Genomic DNA, 20657 nt, shown 5'->3' on the forward strand with positions numbered 1-20657 from the left:
CTTGTATACGATAATTTTTGTTGATTACAAAAAGATTACTCGCTTTTATATTTTACATACATATAAAATATACGTTTAGAAAGTAAAAGATAGTTCGTAAAATTATATTTAAACAATTTTTTTATTAAAAAAATAAAAATTAATTAAAAATTATTGGTCAACATATACAAAAAATATTTAATTACCTAAAGTTAAGAATGATTATTTTTTAAATATTTTCAGTAAAAATTTCATTATAATACTTCCAATGGTTCAAGTGTTATAAGAAAATGTCACTGCATTTCTCGATCCGGAAAATATTTATAGTCCTAGCATTACATGCAATGTTTGTACGGATTCTAAGTGTGTGATATTAAGTTGTTACAAAAGTAATTTAGGTTTCTTTTGTAAGCTATCTATTTGGAAAACCGAAATTATATTTGCAACAACCTAATAGATACTATGTATCTGGTAAAATTCGAAACCTTCCAGATCGTGGAATTATCGAGGCGAAGTTTGTAGCTGAAAATTCAAAAGAGATTACACAACCGATGTCATATCTATAATTATAACAAAATATTACTTTATAAATATCAAAACCTCATTTGCAAAAGTAGAGCTATACAATTTTACATCATATTATTCGCATTTAAACTATTTACTTCACAGCAGGAATAAAGAAAAATATATTTTTAGAATAGTAAATAGACAAATAGACTATAAATATTTTTATGATTTCATGTAATACAGAATTTGGCAAACAAACTTTTTTTGAAATATTAGTTACATTACGTAGTTACGTAGTTAATCAATTTCCTCGGTTGCTTATTTATTTATTGCGACAGAAAATTTGCAAAATCTTAGTTATCACAATCGTCATTACAATCTAAATTTCTATTATAAATTTATTATAATTAACCTTACTCTTATCTAAAATCACTTAATTTCATTTTCTATCAAAATTTCATTACAATTAAAATTTGTATTTAAATTTCTACAAAAATTTATTATAATCCAAACTGTCAAAAAACTATTATAATTTTTAATTTTATATAAAAAATCTATTATAGTTAAATTTATCTCTATTTAAAGCTATTACAATCTGAATTTGTAATAAAAATATCAGGAGTTCCAGCATCAGAACTCCCTATCCCTGAACATGCAAACTGCAACTTTTGAACAACATCGGCATCACGCTGAATGTGAAATGCAGCATCCATGCGGAAGCCATGAATTTTAATACAATGTACACTGTATTTACCCTGCCATCACGCAAATCCAAGCACACAGACGCACGCAGACGATAATCGCACAATCGAAAGGCACTTTCAACCGGATTACTTTCTGGAACAGAAGTTTTCAAACACTTTTGAGGTCCCGGTTCGAATCGCCCCTCACTTACTCATGATCACATAACTAGGATTGCTGAATCCGTCAGGCAAGTCTTTCTTCTTGTCACTCTTCTGCTGAATCATGTTCAAATAATTGTCCTGAGTCCTAATGATCGACGGAGCTAAGCCAATCTTGGCCGTCGAATTCGAATTCGCCTCCGTTTTTGCCGCGATCTCGTCGTTCTTTTTCTTCAGATCAATCAGCTCTAAATTCTTCGGCATGTTGCAATAACCGAGATCCCGAGCTGGATCCTCCAACTGATTCTTTGTCGTCTGACTGTTTCTGGCAACCTCTGTCCTACGCTCGGGGTCATTGATGGACTTCAGACAGGGATCACCCCGTTCCTTCTTCAGTATATGCGTCATCTCTATGCCGTCCTCCAAGTCGGCCATCGGGGATGGAAAATCGAAATGGGTCCGTTCCTGATGGGGCCTAGGACTGAATATTCCTGACTCTGCGTTTTGGTTTCGGGAACTCATGGACAAGTAGCCGGAGTTCACCCCGGCCCCAGATGCAGGCGAATTGACGTAGTCTTGACCCGGTGAAGACAGTTGGACATGGTCAGGAGCAGACAACATCGTCAGATAATCGTCCTTTCCGTTCTCGAGCTGAATCGTGTTCATGTCCAGGTACGGGGCATTTAATTGGATGTAGTGCTGAAATTACCAATTTTGAATATAATTGAGTCACCTAGAATTAATTAAGCAAACGTAGGGTGTCTCAGCAAAGTGATGCCACCTAAATATCTTTTTCAATTATCACGACACTTCATAGATTTTCCGAGGTCACGTTTTTATGACCTTGGAACAACCATCGTCTCTGATTATCTAATAAAATATGGATTATTCGAAAACGTGTTTTGTGTCCAAGATAATTTCAATGATCTAAGTATGTATGTCGATCTTTGAAGATCATTCAATAAACTTGCCGACTTTACGCTATCCTCCAACAAATTTCCTATACTGTCGACTACCTCCGTGAAACTCGGACGTAGAGTAGGCTTGGCCTTCCAACACTGACGCATTAGGTTATACCTAGAAATAAAAAATTGCAAATTATAAGCCATCGATTTTAAATTACACGAAATCTGTGATCAGTGTACGCTGCAGTTGACCATGTCATAGATAAGATTTGAAAATTTATATTCTGTTCGCCGTCTAAAAAGTATTTTCGGGAAACAAATTTTGAAAACTCGACGAAGTCAATTTGTTTCAGATTATCATTAAAAGAGAATACTCCCGATTTATTTCCAAATAAAAAATCTCGGATGAACTTACACTTCGGGGGTGGCATATTCGGGCTGCTCCAATCTGTAACCCTCGATCAGCTTCTGGTACTGTATTTCCGCCTCCATTCCGGGATACGGAGTCTCGGCCAGCGTGAAGAATTCCCACAGAACTATACCGAACGACCAAATGTCCGATTGTGTGGAGAAAACTCGATCTCTGATCGATTCGATGGCCAACCACTTAATTGGCAATGGACCGTCACATTTCTTTTGATAATTGTCTTCTTTGTACAAGGTCTTCCCCAGACCGAAGTCGCATATCTTCACAATATTGTCATCGGCCAGGAGAATATTTCTAGCGGCCAGATCACCGTGCAGTACCTGCAAATTCATTTTTAGGTAACAAGATATGCGTTGAGAAATTTATTCAGCAACTTATCTCCAATTCAAATGATATTTTTAAAAAATTCTTGTTCCCTGTTCGATTATAAATAGATTGCGGATGTTACGGTAATATGTTCACAAGGCAACGCAAAATAGTATCAAAAATGACTAATACTTTCATTTTTTATTCGCTGAATGAAATTTCTGGATTAGAAACAGAAATTTTTCCATAATCCTGCTGTTAGAATTATCTGAGAAAAGAAATCGTTGAAACTCACCCTTCTCTGGCTGAGATATTCCATTCCACGAGCTACTTGGAATGCCCAGGATAACAAATCCTGTGAGCAAATTGGTTTTAAATTATGGTCCTTGTAGTCTCCCCGATAGCTAAACCATCCAGGTTGAGTGGAACCGTTACTAATTATGGGACCATCTGGAGACATACTGATACCCTGAGAATCGATGGGGTGGAACTGAACCGAATCAGATTCCGAATTACAGCTAATACTGCGAGAAAACGACAAGTTCACGTACTTCACCCTACTGTGCAAACAGAAAAAAAGCAAAAGACAGTTAACACTGCAACCTGTTACATGCATCGATAGTTTTATCGTGATAATAAAAGATATCAAATAGTTGCATCTCTATGCATGAAATGGTATTGCTACCTGCCTATTTTCAGCATTACTCGGAAAACGATAAGTACAGAATAGATCATGTGCGCATATAGGTACAATGTACGTAGAGTAGAGTTCCGATTATTCGGCTGTGTTCGATTAAATGATCTAACTGTAGTTCGACTCCTCTGCTGGTCAGTTTTCAATCAATATCAATTACACTGTTCGACACGATTTTTGGGTTCCTATAGCTACTATGAAATTCTTGTAGAGCTTCACTCCCTGAACAAGAATCCAAAAACCGAATTGCTCCATCACCCTTAGTTTTTTAAATAAACGAACTTTTGTAAAAACCCCAAATTTTCGACAAAAATGAGGTGTTGCATGAAAAGTAAAAACGTTAGAAAGTTCTAATTGGTGTTAAAAGATAGAGAAGAGTTTCCCGAATACAGTGGCATGCAATTTATTAATTGTTTTTGGTCCTAAATAGCAACAAATTGATGTCAAAGTTTAAAAAAGCGTCGACGTGCGCAGTTTCTTCGCAATATTTTTGTATTTCTACGAAAAGTTCTTTGTTCAACACGAAAACTTTACCCAGGATCGGATTCTGTAGACATTTCTGAAGAAGAAACAGCCCGATAGAAATGTCAAAACGATGTACATTTTGAGTAGGTCGAGAAAATGTTCGTCGGCAACATGTACACGATGTTTTGCCGCCATGTGCTTCGCTGCACGCTTCTCTCTGTCCGACAGGGCCGAAGCTATGGGTAATCAACACCGTTGATTACCACCGTTGATTACGCACGTGTGGGATGTGCCATTTTTTTTAGTACTTCAATGTGCTGTCTTCTTTTACATATTTTTATGGATAATAATCACCAAACTGTGAATCATAAATTAAAAATGGAGAAATAATAGAAAAATAATGAACAAAAAATATTCATTTTATTCTGAATTTGTTCGAATTACGAGTATATTATGTATACAGTTATCATTTCAATTATAACGATAATACGATCATGAATAAATAATCATTTTCAAAACGTTAAACTTCTTGAAACATATCGTTAAATATATATTTAAATATTTATTTAATTATACGGCGTAGAAGTCAAAATTATACTAGTGTTAGAATACTTTCGCGTTACTAACTCCAAATACTCTGGTGTGATTTTTTGGGGGAAATATATCATAGTTTGGTGATTATTATCTACAGAAAAATGTAAAAAAAACAACATTGAAGTACTAAAAAAAATTCAAATATTATTTTCGAAAAGTGGGTGCCCCATTGGATCCCTCCATCGGTGTTGATTACGCGTAGCTTCGGCCCTGTCGGACAGAGAGAAGCTAGCAGCGAAGCTCATGGCGACAAAACGTCGTATACATGTTGCCGTCGAACATTTTCTCGATCTGCTCGAAATGTATATCGTTCCGACACATTTACCGGGCCGTTTCTTCTTCAGAAATGTCTACATAATCCGATCCTGGGCAAATACAAAGATATTGCGAAGAAACTGCGCACGTCGACACTTTTTTAAGCTTTGACATCAATCTATTGCTATTTAGGACCAAAAACAATTAATAAATTGCATGCCACTATATTCAGGAAACTCTCCTCTATCTTTTAACACTAATTAGAACTTTCTAACGTTTTTACTTTTCATGCAGCACCTCATTTTTTTCGAAAATTTTGGGTTTTTACAAAAGTTCGTTTATTTAAAAAACTGAGGGTGATTGAGCAATTCGGTTTTCGGATTCTTGTTCAGGAAGTGAAGCTCTACAAGAATTTCATAGTGGCTATAGGAACCCAGAAAGAAAGTTTGATTTTGTCGGGCAGTGTTATGAATCAGTACATGCCGGATAAACGGAATTCTATTCTACTTGAATCCGTTTTATCAGGAAAATTTAACAACTTAAACACATTTTGGAGATGCGAAGATGTGCATCTATATTACGCAGAAAGAGTTGATTTATTCTTGAAAACAAGGAAAATTTTATAATACGATTCGCTGCAAAATTCGATACCAATCATCCGCGTTTGAAAATATAGTAATGACGCCATTTGTGACAAGTGGCGATTCTTGCGGCGAAATCTGGAAACTTCGTTCGAGGTTCATACAGCGCCAATTGATGTAGTGACAAAACGATGAAACTGTTATGCAAAACCAACAGGCGGTAATTTGGCTAACAGTTTGAGCATTTTGCCACTAGCCAAATTGGCGCTGTACGAACCTCAAAGTGAGCTTCGAGATTCCACCGCAAGGAACGCCACTTGTCAAAAATGGCGCCAATTTTATATTTTCAGCTGCCGATGATTCATACCGGATTTTATATTATTATATCTTATAGGAAAAGCAATAGAATTCATGCCCGATATTTACAATATTAAAGTAATTTGTATTTATAGCATATAGATGCAGGAGAATTTCTTCAACACTTCTGTTCCGCCAAAATATTTCGTTGACACCGAAAGACTTACGTAGCCAAATTTGAACCAGTTAATTTATAATCCTTACGCAATTAAAAAAATTGTATACAATGGTATGTTTTTTCAATAGTAAACAAAATTCCTGTTTTATTTTAAAAAATTTACTTCATCAAGTGTTAATTGTATTCAATGCGGTTTGAAATAGAGGATTATAATTTAAAAGACACCAGCAAACGACATAACATTTTATGAATCAATAATGATATGAAGTATGAAGGAAAAAGTATAGGAACGAACCTGTTAGTGCTGCCCACACTGCTAGTTCTCGTGAGTAGATCGTGGCCGATACTGAGATCAAATTTGCCAGTTGCTGGATCGATCTGATTAATGAAACTGCTTCTATGCCTCAATAAGTAATTATGTAAATTTCCAAATCGGCAGTATTCTACGATCACTAACAATTCACCTGGAGAATCAACAGAAATCTCAATTCTCAAGGTACAAAATGAAGCAACAAAACGTTGTAAAAGCGAGTTAAGGTAATTATAATTTATAGAAAATAGAAAAATGTGCCTCAAAATGGTGATTAATCAATTTTACATGAATATTGGCACTTTGGAAGTGGGTACTAGTTTATATGAAAAATGGTACTTTAGGCACCAGCGTGCTCTAAATTAATTAATAGGTAGAAGACGTACGTTTCAAGATATTTTTTGTGCAAGCACCAAGAAGGTTGACAACGTTTAGATGTTTGCCAAGATGTACCAAGATCTTCAATTCGCTGCTAAGCGCCCGAACATACGTGACATTCGTAGTACGGCGTACCATTTTCACGGCTACAGTAGTAACCGCCTCTCCCCTACAAATCCCTTGAGCTTCCCCTTTCAAGACTACACCGAACGCACCGCTTCCCAATTGTCTTCCTGCAAAGCGTTACCATATACTTATAACAAAAATTTTTTTAGAAAAACCTACACCGTTCGATTAACATTTTTTATTCGTCTTTTTGTAGGCAGCAGGTGATTCTTATAGACCAAAAGCTCAAAAACAAATCCTGAAGCCATTTTTCTCATCACAGGAAAAAATGTCGAACTTTCAACCATACGAAGATTCTGTAGACTTTCCCGAGTATAACATACTCCGAAATATTTTTTTGATAACATTCGTACTAGTTGAACATGTTCAAGCAATATTTAAGGGAGCAGATTTAACACACCAACTTCAATGGACAAATTTTGATATATTTTGAAAAGTATAAATCTGAAGACAGATTTTACTACACTGTGGATTAGAGTGAACTTCTTTCCAGCGGAAAATGTCAAGAAAAAATTTTTAATCGAATTAGCTGACCTAACTTCAATTTTTCCCTGGGAAATTCCCATTTGTTGTCGTAAGGGAGGAGCTCTGCTTGATCGTCTACTGTCAACTCTGGATTCAAACACTCGACAGCACCTTTCTCGAAATGCATTAGACCAGCTTCCATTAATTCCCTCCTCAGTATCTGCAACGCCATAGAAATTGATGATGTTGTGGAATCAAATGGCACCGCGTAATACCACGAACTGAGCTCACCCTTTCACGGCGAACCTTGATGAAGAAGTAGATCACCAGTATCACAACGACAACTGCTAACATGGCAACTAAAATGATCAGACCTACCGGTACTCCTTTCCCTGTCAATTAAAAGAAGATTAAAGACAAATTGTTACTACTGCACCTACACTTCTCAAATTACCTTTTATCGTTACCCGTTGACGAGCTTCCACTTTTCCAATACGATTCTGCACTCGACACATGTACTCGCCACTGTCACTTTCCTCTGGATATTGTATTTCAAGTGCTTGGTCTTTTTTATAAATCTTATATCGTTCATTAGATGTCAACTGTGTACCGTCCTGTCAAAAGTATGCCGACGTTGTATAATTTGCATCGAAATAAATTTCCGAGCAAAATAATGTATTAAAATAGTAGAATATTAAATAAGATATACAGTAGCCTCGGAAAGAACGTTAACACCTTTTCAATCGGAATAACTTTTTAAAAAGTTTTTTAGATTGCGACACGTTGGAATGATAACAAAATTAAAAAATTATGTTTTTTTCCAACCATTTTATGTGAGCTCATAATGAAAATTTAAAATATGCATGCTGAAAATTTCATCGAAATCGGTTGACGCATAGTCAAGCTACAGCCACTGAAAGATGTAAAATGTTTTGCTTAAAATCCGTGAAAAACTGCGATTTTAGCGATCCTTAATTGCTTACAACACGTATCAAGGTCAAGCGATTCTGATGAAATTTTCAGCATGCATATAAATTACCGAGATCTACAAAATGCATTTTTTTCATTTTTGTTGTGGGCTCACATAAACAAGTTGAAAAAACAATGTTTTAATTTTTTTATCACTCCTATCAATTCCAATCTAAAAAAAAGTTTTTGTATACTCATTCCATAGAAAACTAGTCGGTCTAGCATCTCAAGAATAATTAAATCCTTTGAACCAACTTAAAAATAGTTATTCCGATTGAAATGGCGTTAACATACTTTTCGAGGCGACTGTATATAATAAAATATTGACCTGATTTAATAATTAATTAACTGCCAATCGCCTACCTTAAACCAAGTGATGTTCGGTTTAGGCATACCGTCCGCGAAACATTTGAGATATACTTTCTTGTCAACGATCATGTTTTCTTTATTCAAATTGGTGTCGGTAAAAATTGGCGCTCGTGTAGCTAATGAAGAGAATAATATTATTCAACAAATTCATCATTCAAACTTTTTAGGAATCTACGTTTAAAAATACCCTTTACTTCCAGGCGATATTCGGTAGACTGAGATATATTTCCCGTGGACTTCCCTGTACAAATATATTCCTGAGAATCCTCCATTTTCACGTTGCGTATTTTCAAAATCGATCTATACGTGAATCGTGTCTCCCCTCGATCGATCGAGATTCTGTCTAGAAATTTAAACAAATTATTTTTGGTTCGTTCAATCTCTCATTGAGCATTACTCGCTTTTAGTGTGAATACCATAAATAGTATTACCATGTTGTTCAATTGGACCACCTTGACTGCTCCATTCAAGAATATCTGAATAATTGTAGATCGAAGCAGCGCATATCAGCACCCAATCGTCGCCCTCTACCACTAGGTCCTCCGTGGATATTACACCGAATCCCTCAGCTACATCTGAAATATTTTAAAATTCGGTTAGCTCCCCGATAGCATATTTAATGAACATTCAACGAGACAATTTATGACAAACAGTATTTCCCGTTCTTACCGGAAACCATCACAGTTTTGGAGACATTTCCGCAGCCAACAATGTTGCACGCGCTGCAGGTAAGTTGACCGGACATTTCAATGGCCGTCAACACTGTAGAGACCATGGAAGTCATTGTTTCGTTTTCTTCGGTGGAGTTCTGCATGAATATCGCTTGATTTATTTAAACTCTTACATAAATTAACACTAAACCACCGAGCCGGTCGGAACGACCGATGTCACATTTTTCATTCAGAAGTTGAAATTATGAAGATTTTTTCACAGACAATGACTGAATCAATATCTTAAATACATTCTGTTTTATCATCATTATGAAGCAACTTGTGCCAGTCACATTCCGTGTTCGGTAGGCTCGGTGTTGAAAGTTAAAACATTGCGTACCGTTAAGTGCTCGGCGGTATCATTCTCGCAAAGAGGAAAATTGGGACACTTGCGGTAACTCCAGGTAATATTTGGCACCGGGAATGTTTCCACGTAGCATTCAATCTTTGCCACCTGATTAGGTAAATAATACGAGCTCGGATTCTTTATATCCACCATCGGCTGATCTGAAAGACACATTTCGGTAAAACTGGACTGTCATCGAATCAATACAGATGACTCCGACTAACACTAGATTTACGGAGCACAAAGAACAGCTGTTTTATATTAGTTTATAAAGGTAACAATAAGACATTTATTCTGATTTTTAATAAGTGTTATTGTAACATTTGCCTGAAGTAACATATAAATTGAATAGATAACTCATAAATGTATCTTTACGATATGAATAATCGCAAATTAAAAAGTCAGTGATCCGTCATTTTGACGGGTTCCGTAAATCTAGTGTTAATATCCTTCATATTTCGTTTATAAACAGTGAAAATAGCGTACCTATTACATCTAACGTAAAGTTCAATGTTTTCGTTTCGTACTTAGTTTTGGCTTGAATGGAATATAGTCCCATGTCATCGAAATCTAAATTGTTGATTCTCAATATTGGCTTACAACAGGTGACGTTAACTGAAAATTTGGATTCCTCAGTCGTCGACGAACCCGTTGTAATTTCGTCGCCGTTTCTATTCAACCTACGAAACGAAATTTTGAATATCGAGACATCGAGGAAGCATAAGTAGGCTACGGATCTTTGTACAAAGTAAACGTTTTCGATATCGATTAGTATAAAGCAGGAACGGCACAGAAATAATGTAATCGAGTTCATGAAGTTTTCTGTTTCGTCTACTTATTTCCATCACAAACGTATAAAATTCGCAGTCCATCTAGAAGAAACAACTATCCAGAGTTGGATGTTTAAATGGGTGGTATTATTAACTGCCCATGTACAGTAAACTCCCTTTAGCATTGGGTGGTCAAAGTGCAAGGGAATTTTCAACTTCGAATCGAACAAATTAACATCGAGATTATCAATGCATTGCTCGCGTTGCTATTTAGAGATCTAACTCTAAATCTCGTTTCTACGAGAAGCGTTCTAGCGTTGCGAAAAATAAGTCCGCGTTTCTTTACCCCTTTCACTTCGATTTCCTCTTTGCATGTAAAATATAATTGTAATTCTCCTGCTCGGTATCGTAATGAAACTGTTCGATGAAATTAAAATGGAATTACGGGTATAAAAGTATGCAGGGATGATGATTCACTGTAAATTCAACGGTCCTTCGCGTTTCCATTTAGTGTTGCGTAGACAAAAGTGAAAATGCACGGGAGTTTTCCGTTCTGAATGAAATAAATTAGCGCCGCGATAGGGGATACACTAATCGCGTTTGCTTTTAAACAGCAATGTCTGTTCCTGAAAATAGTGTTGCGCACGTATGTTGCACTCGCGCGTCTGTTTGGAATACATACCGACTGGGATACCATTTATCAAATGTATCTTCTCTTTTTTATTTTCTTTTTCAATTGTCACTCCAAGCTTAAGACTGTTTCAGATTATTTAACAAACCTCATTTATAATTATATATTACGTGATTGTGTTGTTGTAATTGGGATGTGGTTATATGTGTAGTCTATGTTGCACTGGGTATGGCCTTAGCTTTTATATCAAGCATGATAGAACACTTTTTCGAAAATTCGTATTTGTATTCGTGATCGGTGGTGATATATATACCGGAGAAGAATCATAATCGCTTGGAGTTTGGGTGGTTTTTACCGATGGATGAGTAATTTTAATACTTTCAGTGTTAAGACGCGTTATTAAACGTACAAGAGTAATGTAAGTAAGTCCTAAATAATTTAAGTTCTAAATTGTTACACATGGCTCGAATTATTGCGTTAGCTTCACTTCTTCGTTCAGTTTTTTAACTTTTCATCTGCAATAATTCGTTGGCATGTGATTAGTTATTAAAGCGTTATTTATTAAGGCGTTACATATATACCGTAATTAGCGATTTTTCATTCCCGCAAAATGCTCTAAATATATAAAATGATTTTATTTAAACAATTTCGACATACCATTTTAGTTCAGGCAGAGGATACGCGTCGACGTCCACAACCCACTGCGCTTCCTTATACCTATGACCTTGATAGTGCCTGTTAGGATCTTGAGATGTTAGGACGATGTATGGATCGATCCACTCTAAACATTTAATAAGCAGAAATTATGGAAAATGATATAGATCTTATGCAAAAAACATACAATATCCGTTCTATAATTATTTAATAATAATTCCAATTGAATCAAATAAAATGAAAAAGCGCTATAATTGCTCTTATCTCAAAGTTATAGCAATTTTCGGAAGCAGTGGTGGATTAAGGTGTACTGGGGTCCGAGGCGCAATACAAAATTGCGACCCCTAATATGCTATGACATGCTATGACAAATAAAACGATTATTAAAAAGGTTTTGCTTTAAAATGAAAAAATACCTAATACAAAAAAATTAAACTTTAGAATTTTATTAATTTAAGTAACAGCTTTTCTGGACTTTTGCTTTGAAAACTTATTGACAATTTCTTCGTACATCATTTTTTATGAAGATCAGAGCCAAATCATTTAAAGCGGAGAATGATCTTCCTCCACTCGCATTAAAAATTGGTATGGTAATAAATATTTTTAAAACTGTTTTCACGTTAGAGAATGTGGTTTCAAGTCCATTGAGTATAAATTTGTACATATCTTCGGGGTTTAATATCTTCTTTCTGATACTTTAAAAAATGGTGAATTTCATATAGAAACTGTTCTGTATCGATATCTTTATGGTAAATATTCTTTAAATTCTCGATTTTGCAATTTATTTCTTCTTCTTTTAGATTAAAGTCGAAAAATATTTGAAAATCTTCCAGTTCATCGTTGTAAACTTTTTTCCTTTTTTGTATTTCTTGGAAAAGAGTGTCAAATATGACATGATATACATTAACAATTCCTTCAGTTTCATCAAATTGTAATTTTCTTCTTTTTCCGTCTATTTTCTTTATAGTTTGTATTTTTTGATAGCAAATTTGCAGCATTTTCTGTAACTTCAAAATTATTGCTCGCATCGTTCATACATTTTGACAAGGAATTAAGTAATTTAGTTCCATTTAACAAATTAGATTAATATCTTGTAATAATTTACTTGTTCGATTTATACTTTACAATAATTTATCATAGATACTAATACTGTGTGAGATATCCATTTTGTTTTATAATAACGTATGATAAGCGTATTAATATTTCTTTTTTATTCTTTTTAATTCTTCTTTTAAATGCGTGGTTCTTTCTGAAATTTTTGGTGCCATCTGTTCGACAATTTCTCAATAAGATTTAGATAATAAGATTACATGAGTGGGGGGTAGTAAGATATGTACACAATGATATAACTATTTCTTTAACACATTAAGTGCCGAATATTAACTCGAAAAATTCACACAATGTCAAAGTCATTTAATTAATGACACCGAAACTAGAAAGTGAAAATTTACCATAGAAAATATTGATTCAGCTATTTTGTATTCTACAAATCCTAGTAATATTCAATTTGTTCAATATATTACAATAAAAATGAATCATTCACACGTGACTCACACGCCACTAAACGTATTAAAAATTACATCGCTCCTTAATTGCATCTTTCCTTAATTCAAAGCAATTACACGAAAAGCAAAATAACGATTTTTGATGGTCTCCTGATTGACAGCTCGTTGCGTCTTGTGTTGTGCTATACCTTTTTCGTCTTTTTAAAATAAATCTAAAATAAACATAAAATGCACATTTTGCCAATTTTTACTCATCTTTCAGGAGCCCCTTCGCGACGGGGACGCCAGACACACAACTCATGCGTCTTGAGGTTAATCCGCCACTGGCAACAAGTTAAAATATAGATAATGGTAATAAATGTCATTAGAGTATCATAAGTCTTTAAAAGTTATTTAAACAAAAAATAAAACAAAAATTCAATGTCAATTCTCAAAGTTTGCTTAATATTTCTGCTGTCTCTGTGACATGTTACTCGACGTTGTCTATTCTAAAAAATCGCATAAAAAATTTAGCACAGCGGCTAAACTACTTCTTCAACTCTTCTACATCCTGCAAATCCTAAGAATTATTTTCAGACATTTGTCACGAGAAGGGTCAATTAATTGACGCTCCGATTACTATAAACACGTTTCACACGAATCATCGTGCTTACCATACACCGTGATATTCGTCTTCGATTTTTGCTCAGTATTGAAGTCCGTGATCTTACACTCGTAGACACCTGCGTCTTTGAAGGTCACGTTCTTGATGATTAATTCGGTGGTGATCTTATTGTTACTTCCACTATTTTCTGTATGGTCACGGATAGTGATCCTGTTGCTCTAAAATAACAAATCGCTACGTTGAATTCTACTCGATCGGGGTGGATGACGAGAATGTTAACTTGTATGTCAAGATCGGTACTTTTCGCGGAGGAGTCCAAGTGAAGACATGGTCCACGTTCTTCCGAATAGTTGTGGTACAGTTCACGTATAGAGTTTCGCCTTTTGTTACGTGCCGCAAAGTATCATTGATAATCCTTGGCACCTTCAGTGTCAACATCGCTAAATTAAAGAATCGCAAGTTAGTAAAAAATACTGTGGATCTTTTGTAAATACAGAGTGTCCCAAAATTATGGTATTTCCGGGAAATGTAGGTTTGCTGAGGTCATTTGAAATAACTTTTTCCTTAGTGAAAATGCAATCCGTGGCGTTGTTTACGAGTTATTAATAAGAAAACAGTGACCAATGAGAGGCGAGGTCAGCTGACGCGAGGTGGCCGAGCCAATGAACGGAACTGGGCATCGTCCGCTCGTTGGCTCGGCTAACCGACTTGCGCCAGCCGAGCTCGCCCCTCATTGGTCATTGTTTTTCGTTAATAACTCGTAAACGAAGCCACGGATTACATTTTCGCTAAGGAAAAAGTTACTTCAAATGACCTCAGGAACTCCTCATTTCCCGAAAATACCATGATTTTGGGACACCCTGTATAAACTGAGATGAATATCATTTAGCACGCGTACTCACCCGAAACGTCTATACGGTAAGTCCTTCTTTGATCAGGAGCGATGTGGCATACGTAATAACCTTCGTTACGCGGCATAACGTTGTACAGTGTGAATCCAAATTTTGGATCGAACGAAAACCTATCTTCGGGAACCTGCACAATTTACAGTGAGTGTAGAAAGTATTCGTACAACAATCAATTTCAACAGAAACATTATAGAACTTTGTTTATTACAAAAACATGTTAACAAAAAAGATGTGTACATATTCTTTGAAATCTTCAAAACAAATGTCATATAAAATAGAAATTGTTTATTTATATCCTTTATGAAACTATTAACAAAACTCTTAAATACGAATGAAAATATATGCGTAATAAATATTCGTACAGTTCTAACTTTACAACAACGTCTTTTAATTTTTATACATACACATAACAAAAATCAACTTATTTATTATTCTAGTATTTAGTTGGATCTCCTTTAGATTGTATAATCGCTATAAGCCTTCGTGACATTGACTTTAGTAACTTTCTGGTAATTGCAGTAGTGCATTTTTTAAATCTTTTTTTGAAGAAATATGGTGATTTCGAATTTTGTCTTCGAGATGACTCCATAAGTGCTCTATGACGTTTATGTCTGACTGCGGAGGGATTTTTAACTGGTGTGGTACATTATACAGGATACATTGTCTTATATTATAAGCATTATGCTTTGGATCATTGTTTTGTAAAAAGATATAGTTGTCTTGTAGTTGCATTTTATTTGCACTAGCTTGGATATGTTTTTTTAAAATATCAATGTATAATTTATAGTCCATGATACCATCGATAAAATGGAAGGTTCCATCCCCATTCGCACTCATACAGGCCCAAACTGTGACCGATCCTCCGCCGTGCTTTACAGTTGCATGCAAGTTTTCTTTTTCATGTTCGGTATTTTTCGTCCTCCATACTGTCCATCGTCCATCTGATCCGAATGTGTTAAATTTACTTTCATCAGTAAATATTACACGGTTCCAATATTCCATTGGAACGTTTACATATCCCTTTGCGAATTGCAGTCGTTTCTTTCTATTAGTTTCGTTTACAAAATATTTCTTACGAGCTATTCTACCATGATATCCTCTATCCCGTACGAAGTTCAGCTGCAATTTTTACTGCACTAATCTTTGGATTTTGTTTTATTTTACGAATTATCCATCGGCCGGTGTATTCATTTATTCCTTAAAGTTTTTCGATTTCCATATCTGTTAATGATGCCTTGAATTGTAGACTTCGGTCTATTCACAATTTCTGAAATCTCTCGTAATGTTTTGCACTTATTATGCAGTTTTATAATAATTTTTCTTTCACTTTCAGTCGTTTCCTTTCCTTTTCGTCCCATTTTATGACTACTAACGTTACGTATATTAAGGTCTCTAGGACAAAATCTCTAGATATACTAATAATATTTATGTTGACATTAAACAGATTACCAGATAATTATCATGTATACTGTATCAAAGCGTCATGGAACAGAAATTGTACGAATACTTATTACGCGTATATTTTCATCCATATTTAAGAGTTTCGTTAATAGTTTCATAAAGAATATAACTAAACAATTTCTTTTTTATATGACATTTGTTTTGAAGATTTCAAAGAATATGTACACATCTTTTTTGTTAACACGTTTTTGTAATAAACAAAGTTTTATAATGTTTTTGTTGAAATTGATTGCTGTACGAATACTTTCTACACCCACTGTATTTATTAATAGTACACATCATCAATCGTCGAAGCCGACAGAATTATATAGAACAGAGAACAATTTACCTTCGTCGTGGACTAGAGCAAATCAATCTTTTCTTTGACACATAAAAAATATCGTTCTTACAAACTTTTCTAATATTTCACATATACAAGTTCACACAAATCATTCGCGATTTCGTAATTTCTGCCAATTGAATATTATTCTTTTAGTCCACTTGACACAAACGTTTCATAGCTTCAATATTATGTCGCTTCACGAAATTCGTAATATTTTTTAATCGATCAAATACCTACTCGACCGTGCTTTGTAAGCTTCACTTGCGCAGTCGGCGATGTTGGTCTACACGGTACGATTATGTTCCCGCCTCGAACACCGCGTAAAAGGAAATTCGATTCCTCCACAAACCAATGCGATTTAGCTAAAACATAATTATTTATTAATCGTTATTGTCTAGTAAATTGCAGCATTCGGATTTGCAATGATCTCCATTGATTTAACAGACGCGAAGGTGACGCGTCTCCCTGGTTTGACACTACGATTTAGGATAACTTTTACGCAAAACTTTTGCAGTTCAATGGAAATCAAAATATACTTACATTCAACATAAACATACACCCAGTCGACTTCTGGGTCGGAATAATTGCGTGCGGAGATCTCAATGAAATGATCTGAACAACCATACCAACCAGTATCACCATAGACGGTATTCGGTCGCATAAGCTGGTACATGTAGGTTCCATTTTCATATTGGTTCTTGCGTATTTCAATGGACGATGTATGAAACTGTTATTAAAGCAAATGTTTCGATCACTTTCTTTATTTCGTATTGATAACATGATCTTGTTATTTCGTTACTTACAAATTTTGTTGAGTTAGTCGGATACATGAAGACAATATCCGACTTGCCGGAGCATTGTAGCCACAAAGGATCGTGTTCTTTTTGAATGATCTGATCAGTTTTCGGGAATATATTCGGTTTTAGAGCTGTCGAGTCTGAGAATAAGAGAAAAAAACTTGTTCGCTCAACGACAAAATGTAATCATTTGCACAATACAATAAGTAAATAAAATATACGCATCAAATACGATTCAGACAATGATGGTTCACACGCACTTTTACTTCGTTTAATGTAAAACTGTAGATTGAAAAAAATATTACGTTTAAACATATAATAACACCAACAGTAAGTTCAATTATTATCCTAACAATGTGACTATATCGTGGCTAACCAAATGTTTAGATTCGTGCAGCTAATAATGCGTCCAAAAAATTAATATTTGCAACAAATTGGAATATAACAATCATGATATAATCGGGAAATGATACGATACCGAAGGAGTCCGGAGCCTCCCATAATAACACGTATGGAGATTGGGAAATTAGGAGGGTTCCGTGCGTGACCTAGTCGATCGGTTACCAAACGGGGAGGTGCTGGATTCGATTTCCGTGCGCGATTGCAAATAAACCGGGATAAATCCCTGGAAATGACTCGCGAATAGAATATGAAAATCTAGAGATGCTTCAAAGTAAAAACTCTAACTCTCACTCTAAAATAAATAATTACCCGGTTTCATTCAACATTCATCATTTTGTCATTTTCTTGCAGAAATGGGTACATAATAATCGTTCATCGTAAAACCGGTTCCTAAACGAAACAAAATATTATGCACCAATAATGTGCATAAATAATGATCATAAAATATCACTTTTGTATTATTATGTCTATGGAATCCTCAGCGGATGTCCTGCGAATGATTTGGTCTCAAAGAATTTTTCCCGCTCATGGTACGCCGCAAAAAACCACAAATCTTGCCAGCTTCCTTTTTGTGAGTATATACGACAGTTTGTAGGAAGGAAGTCTCTTCTTTCCTTCATTGATAGCACAAATGCATTGCTAGCTAATGGGCTCGTTCCATGAGACAAATAAGTATGTATAGAAATGAATTCGCAACAGGGAATTTTTTTACTGGAGCCGTCGTTCATTTCTTTATTAGAAATCGAGGCATTCTATGGTTTCCTTGTAGCAATAAACGTGAAGTAAACATTTCTACTCAAAACTGTTTTGGTCGGTCATACGCCGAGCCTTTTCACGGTTGCGCGAAACGTTTGAAGTTATGCCAATCTCACACGTCTTACGGAATGTAAACACAGTGACTCTCGCTAATATTCGGACACTTTTCAAAACGCAATAACTTTTTTAGAACTGGACTAAACAATTTGAATTTTTTTTTAGATGATAGGAACTATAACTAGACCTTATGGTCTACCAGATCATAACTAGAGTGCTTTTTATAAAGGTTGTTATTGCTTAGAAAGATAAAAGAAAATAAAAAGCTCTTGTTTTTTTAACTTTCTTACCTCAGCCTACAACGAAAATTTAAAAAATGTGTTTTGTAGATCTCGGTAAGTTATATGCATGTTAAAAATTTCACCAAAATCGGTTAACCTACGTATGAGCTGTAAACAATTAAAGATCGCAAAAATCGCAGCACGCGTCAAGCTGGTTCCTGCGCCACCTCCTTTAGTTACTAATAAAACAATTAAATGACGAAAAACAAAAAACCACAAAACACGTATCCCCTAGTCTAATACGAGCCTAACTAGTTACGTTTATATTTGGCCCGACTGACGCACCACGGCTCTCATTTTTGGCCCGATTTTTTATGTGTTTCATGTTTTATTCATATTCGAGATCATGACGCCAAACGCGCGTATTCTGGAAACTTATCTATTTATCTATTTATGTACTGATTTATCGAAGATTTGTAATAGATTTTAACGATTACGAAGTGCCTCCCAGAGTTGACTTATCCCTGTAGAATTAGGAAGCGATGACTTTAATTGAAAGGATCGTGTCTACCGTGGATTGAAAAGATCGAAAATTTTGCAGTTGAGAAATGCTGAAATTTTATTCAGTCATATCGTGATGAAATCCAGGAAGAATTTCTTCCGATCCATTCTTTGCGAACATTTCCAAATAATTCGTCTGAATGTTTGGATAATTCCGGAATTTATAAGACTGAATGCAACCAAATCACAGGCCACAAGAACCGCCATTTGCAATTTTAAAGCCTATTTTCTCGAAACTGCATTTTCAAGATTAGGAACAATTAGGAACTCTCAATAACTGTATTTACTTTATCTGAAATTGTAGAATATCATTATTTATAGGATGATACTCAAACATCAATATCAAATCGTTATAAATTTATTTGTAAATGATTAAGAACTACATCTTTGACGAAGAAAAGCGAAGAAACTGTTTTGTGTGCAACATCTACAATTTCTATCGGAATTTACTCAATGAATTCCACACTCTATAGTTTTCAATATGGAGCTTATTAGCGTCACAATACAACTTCAACAATTTTCAATATTCTGATAACTAATTTTATTATAATATTCAATTGTCTGCATTGTTGCTTAGATGGACACAGAAATGCAGCATCGCACACATGTTACTCTCGAAAATTAGAACTATCAATCGAGCATTTTGATTCAACTATGCAAAATCTCAATCTTCCTCGTATGAAATAAAAACCAAGTCATGTCATCTCTGCAGTAATTCCAGCGTTAAAAATAGGACAAGCGTGCGCATAATCCCCATCGTAACATTAGCAATCGAGTAGTTAACGAAAGCTCCAAAACAACCGGCTGCTTTTCGGGGAATCAAGAAATCGAAGCACGAATAAATGACACGGAATCGCAGAAACTGGAGCGGTCTAGCGTTTGCAAACATGATCTATAGATCCGAGAACCAGGTCTAGTATGACGGAATGTCAATGGAGATCTTTTTGAGCAGCTAACGAACACAGTCGATTTGTACCGACTCCGAAACAAAATTCATTTAATTTGTGTGACTACCGATCACATTGACTACATCCCCCGACGTTGCTCGTCGAACGTTTCATGGGCCACAGGTGAATCGGTATCAGATAAAGCCGTAATTACCTCTGTACAGATGCGAAAGAAGAATTACAGCAATGAAGAAGAATCGTTGGTGGTTGCACAGCATTTTTCCTTGGTTCCGTGATGAAACAATATCAAATAAGTACACTCGGATTCTAAAAGAGCGTCACTCTTCAGCAACGATCACAACCGTTCTATGCTCTCCTAGCTGAACGAACGAGTCGCCTCACCACGAGTTGGTCCCAC

General features: G+C 35.3%; 1 protein-coding gene across 1 annotated transcript; it reads right to left on the reverse strand.

Moving 5' to 3' along the window:
* Positions 1–692: 692 nt before the first annotated feature.
* Positions 693–20627, reverse strand: LOC117223540 (vascular endothelial growth factor receptor 1). The gene is made up of 23 exons (XM_033475863.2): positions 20454–20627; positions 17362–17495; positions 17099–17285; positions 16796–16920; positions 14770–14902; positions 14168–14307; positions 13917–14085; positions 11762–11885; positions 10190–10383; positions 9698–9864; positions 9317–9455; positions 9079–9222; positions 8835–8990; positions 8642–8763; positions 7764–7923; positions 7601–7701; positions 7379–7529; positions 6727–6951; positions 6326–6494; positions 3262–3526; positions 2649–2980; positions 2300–2405; positions 693–2027 (listed from the first exon to the last, which is right to left on the reverse strand). The coding sequence occupies exons 1-23, from the start codon at positions 20515–20517 to the stop codon at positions 1374–1376; spliced, it is 4161 nt and encodes a 1386-aa protein (XP_033331754.2). The 5' UTR covers positions 20518–20627; the 3' UTR covers positions 693–1373.
* Positions 20628–20657: the final 30 nt, after the last annotated feature.

Source organism: Megalopta genalis, chromosome 2 (assembly GCF_051020955.1).
Source record: "Megalopta genalis isolate 19385.01 chromosome 2, iyMegGena1_principal, whole genome shotgun sequence".
In the NCBI taxonomy this organism is placed as follows: Eukaryota; Metazoa; Arthropoda; class Insecta; order Hymenoptera; family Halictidae; genus Megalopta; species Megalopta genalis.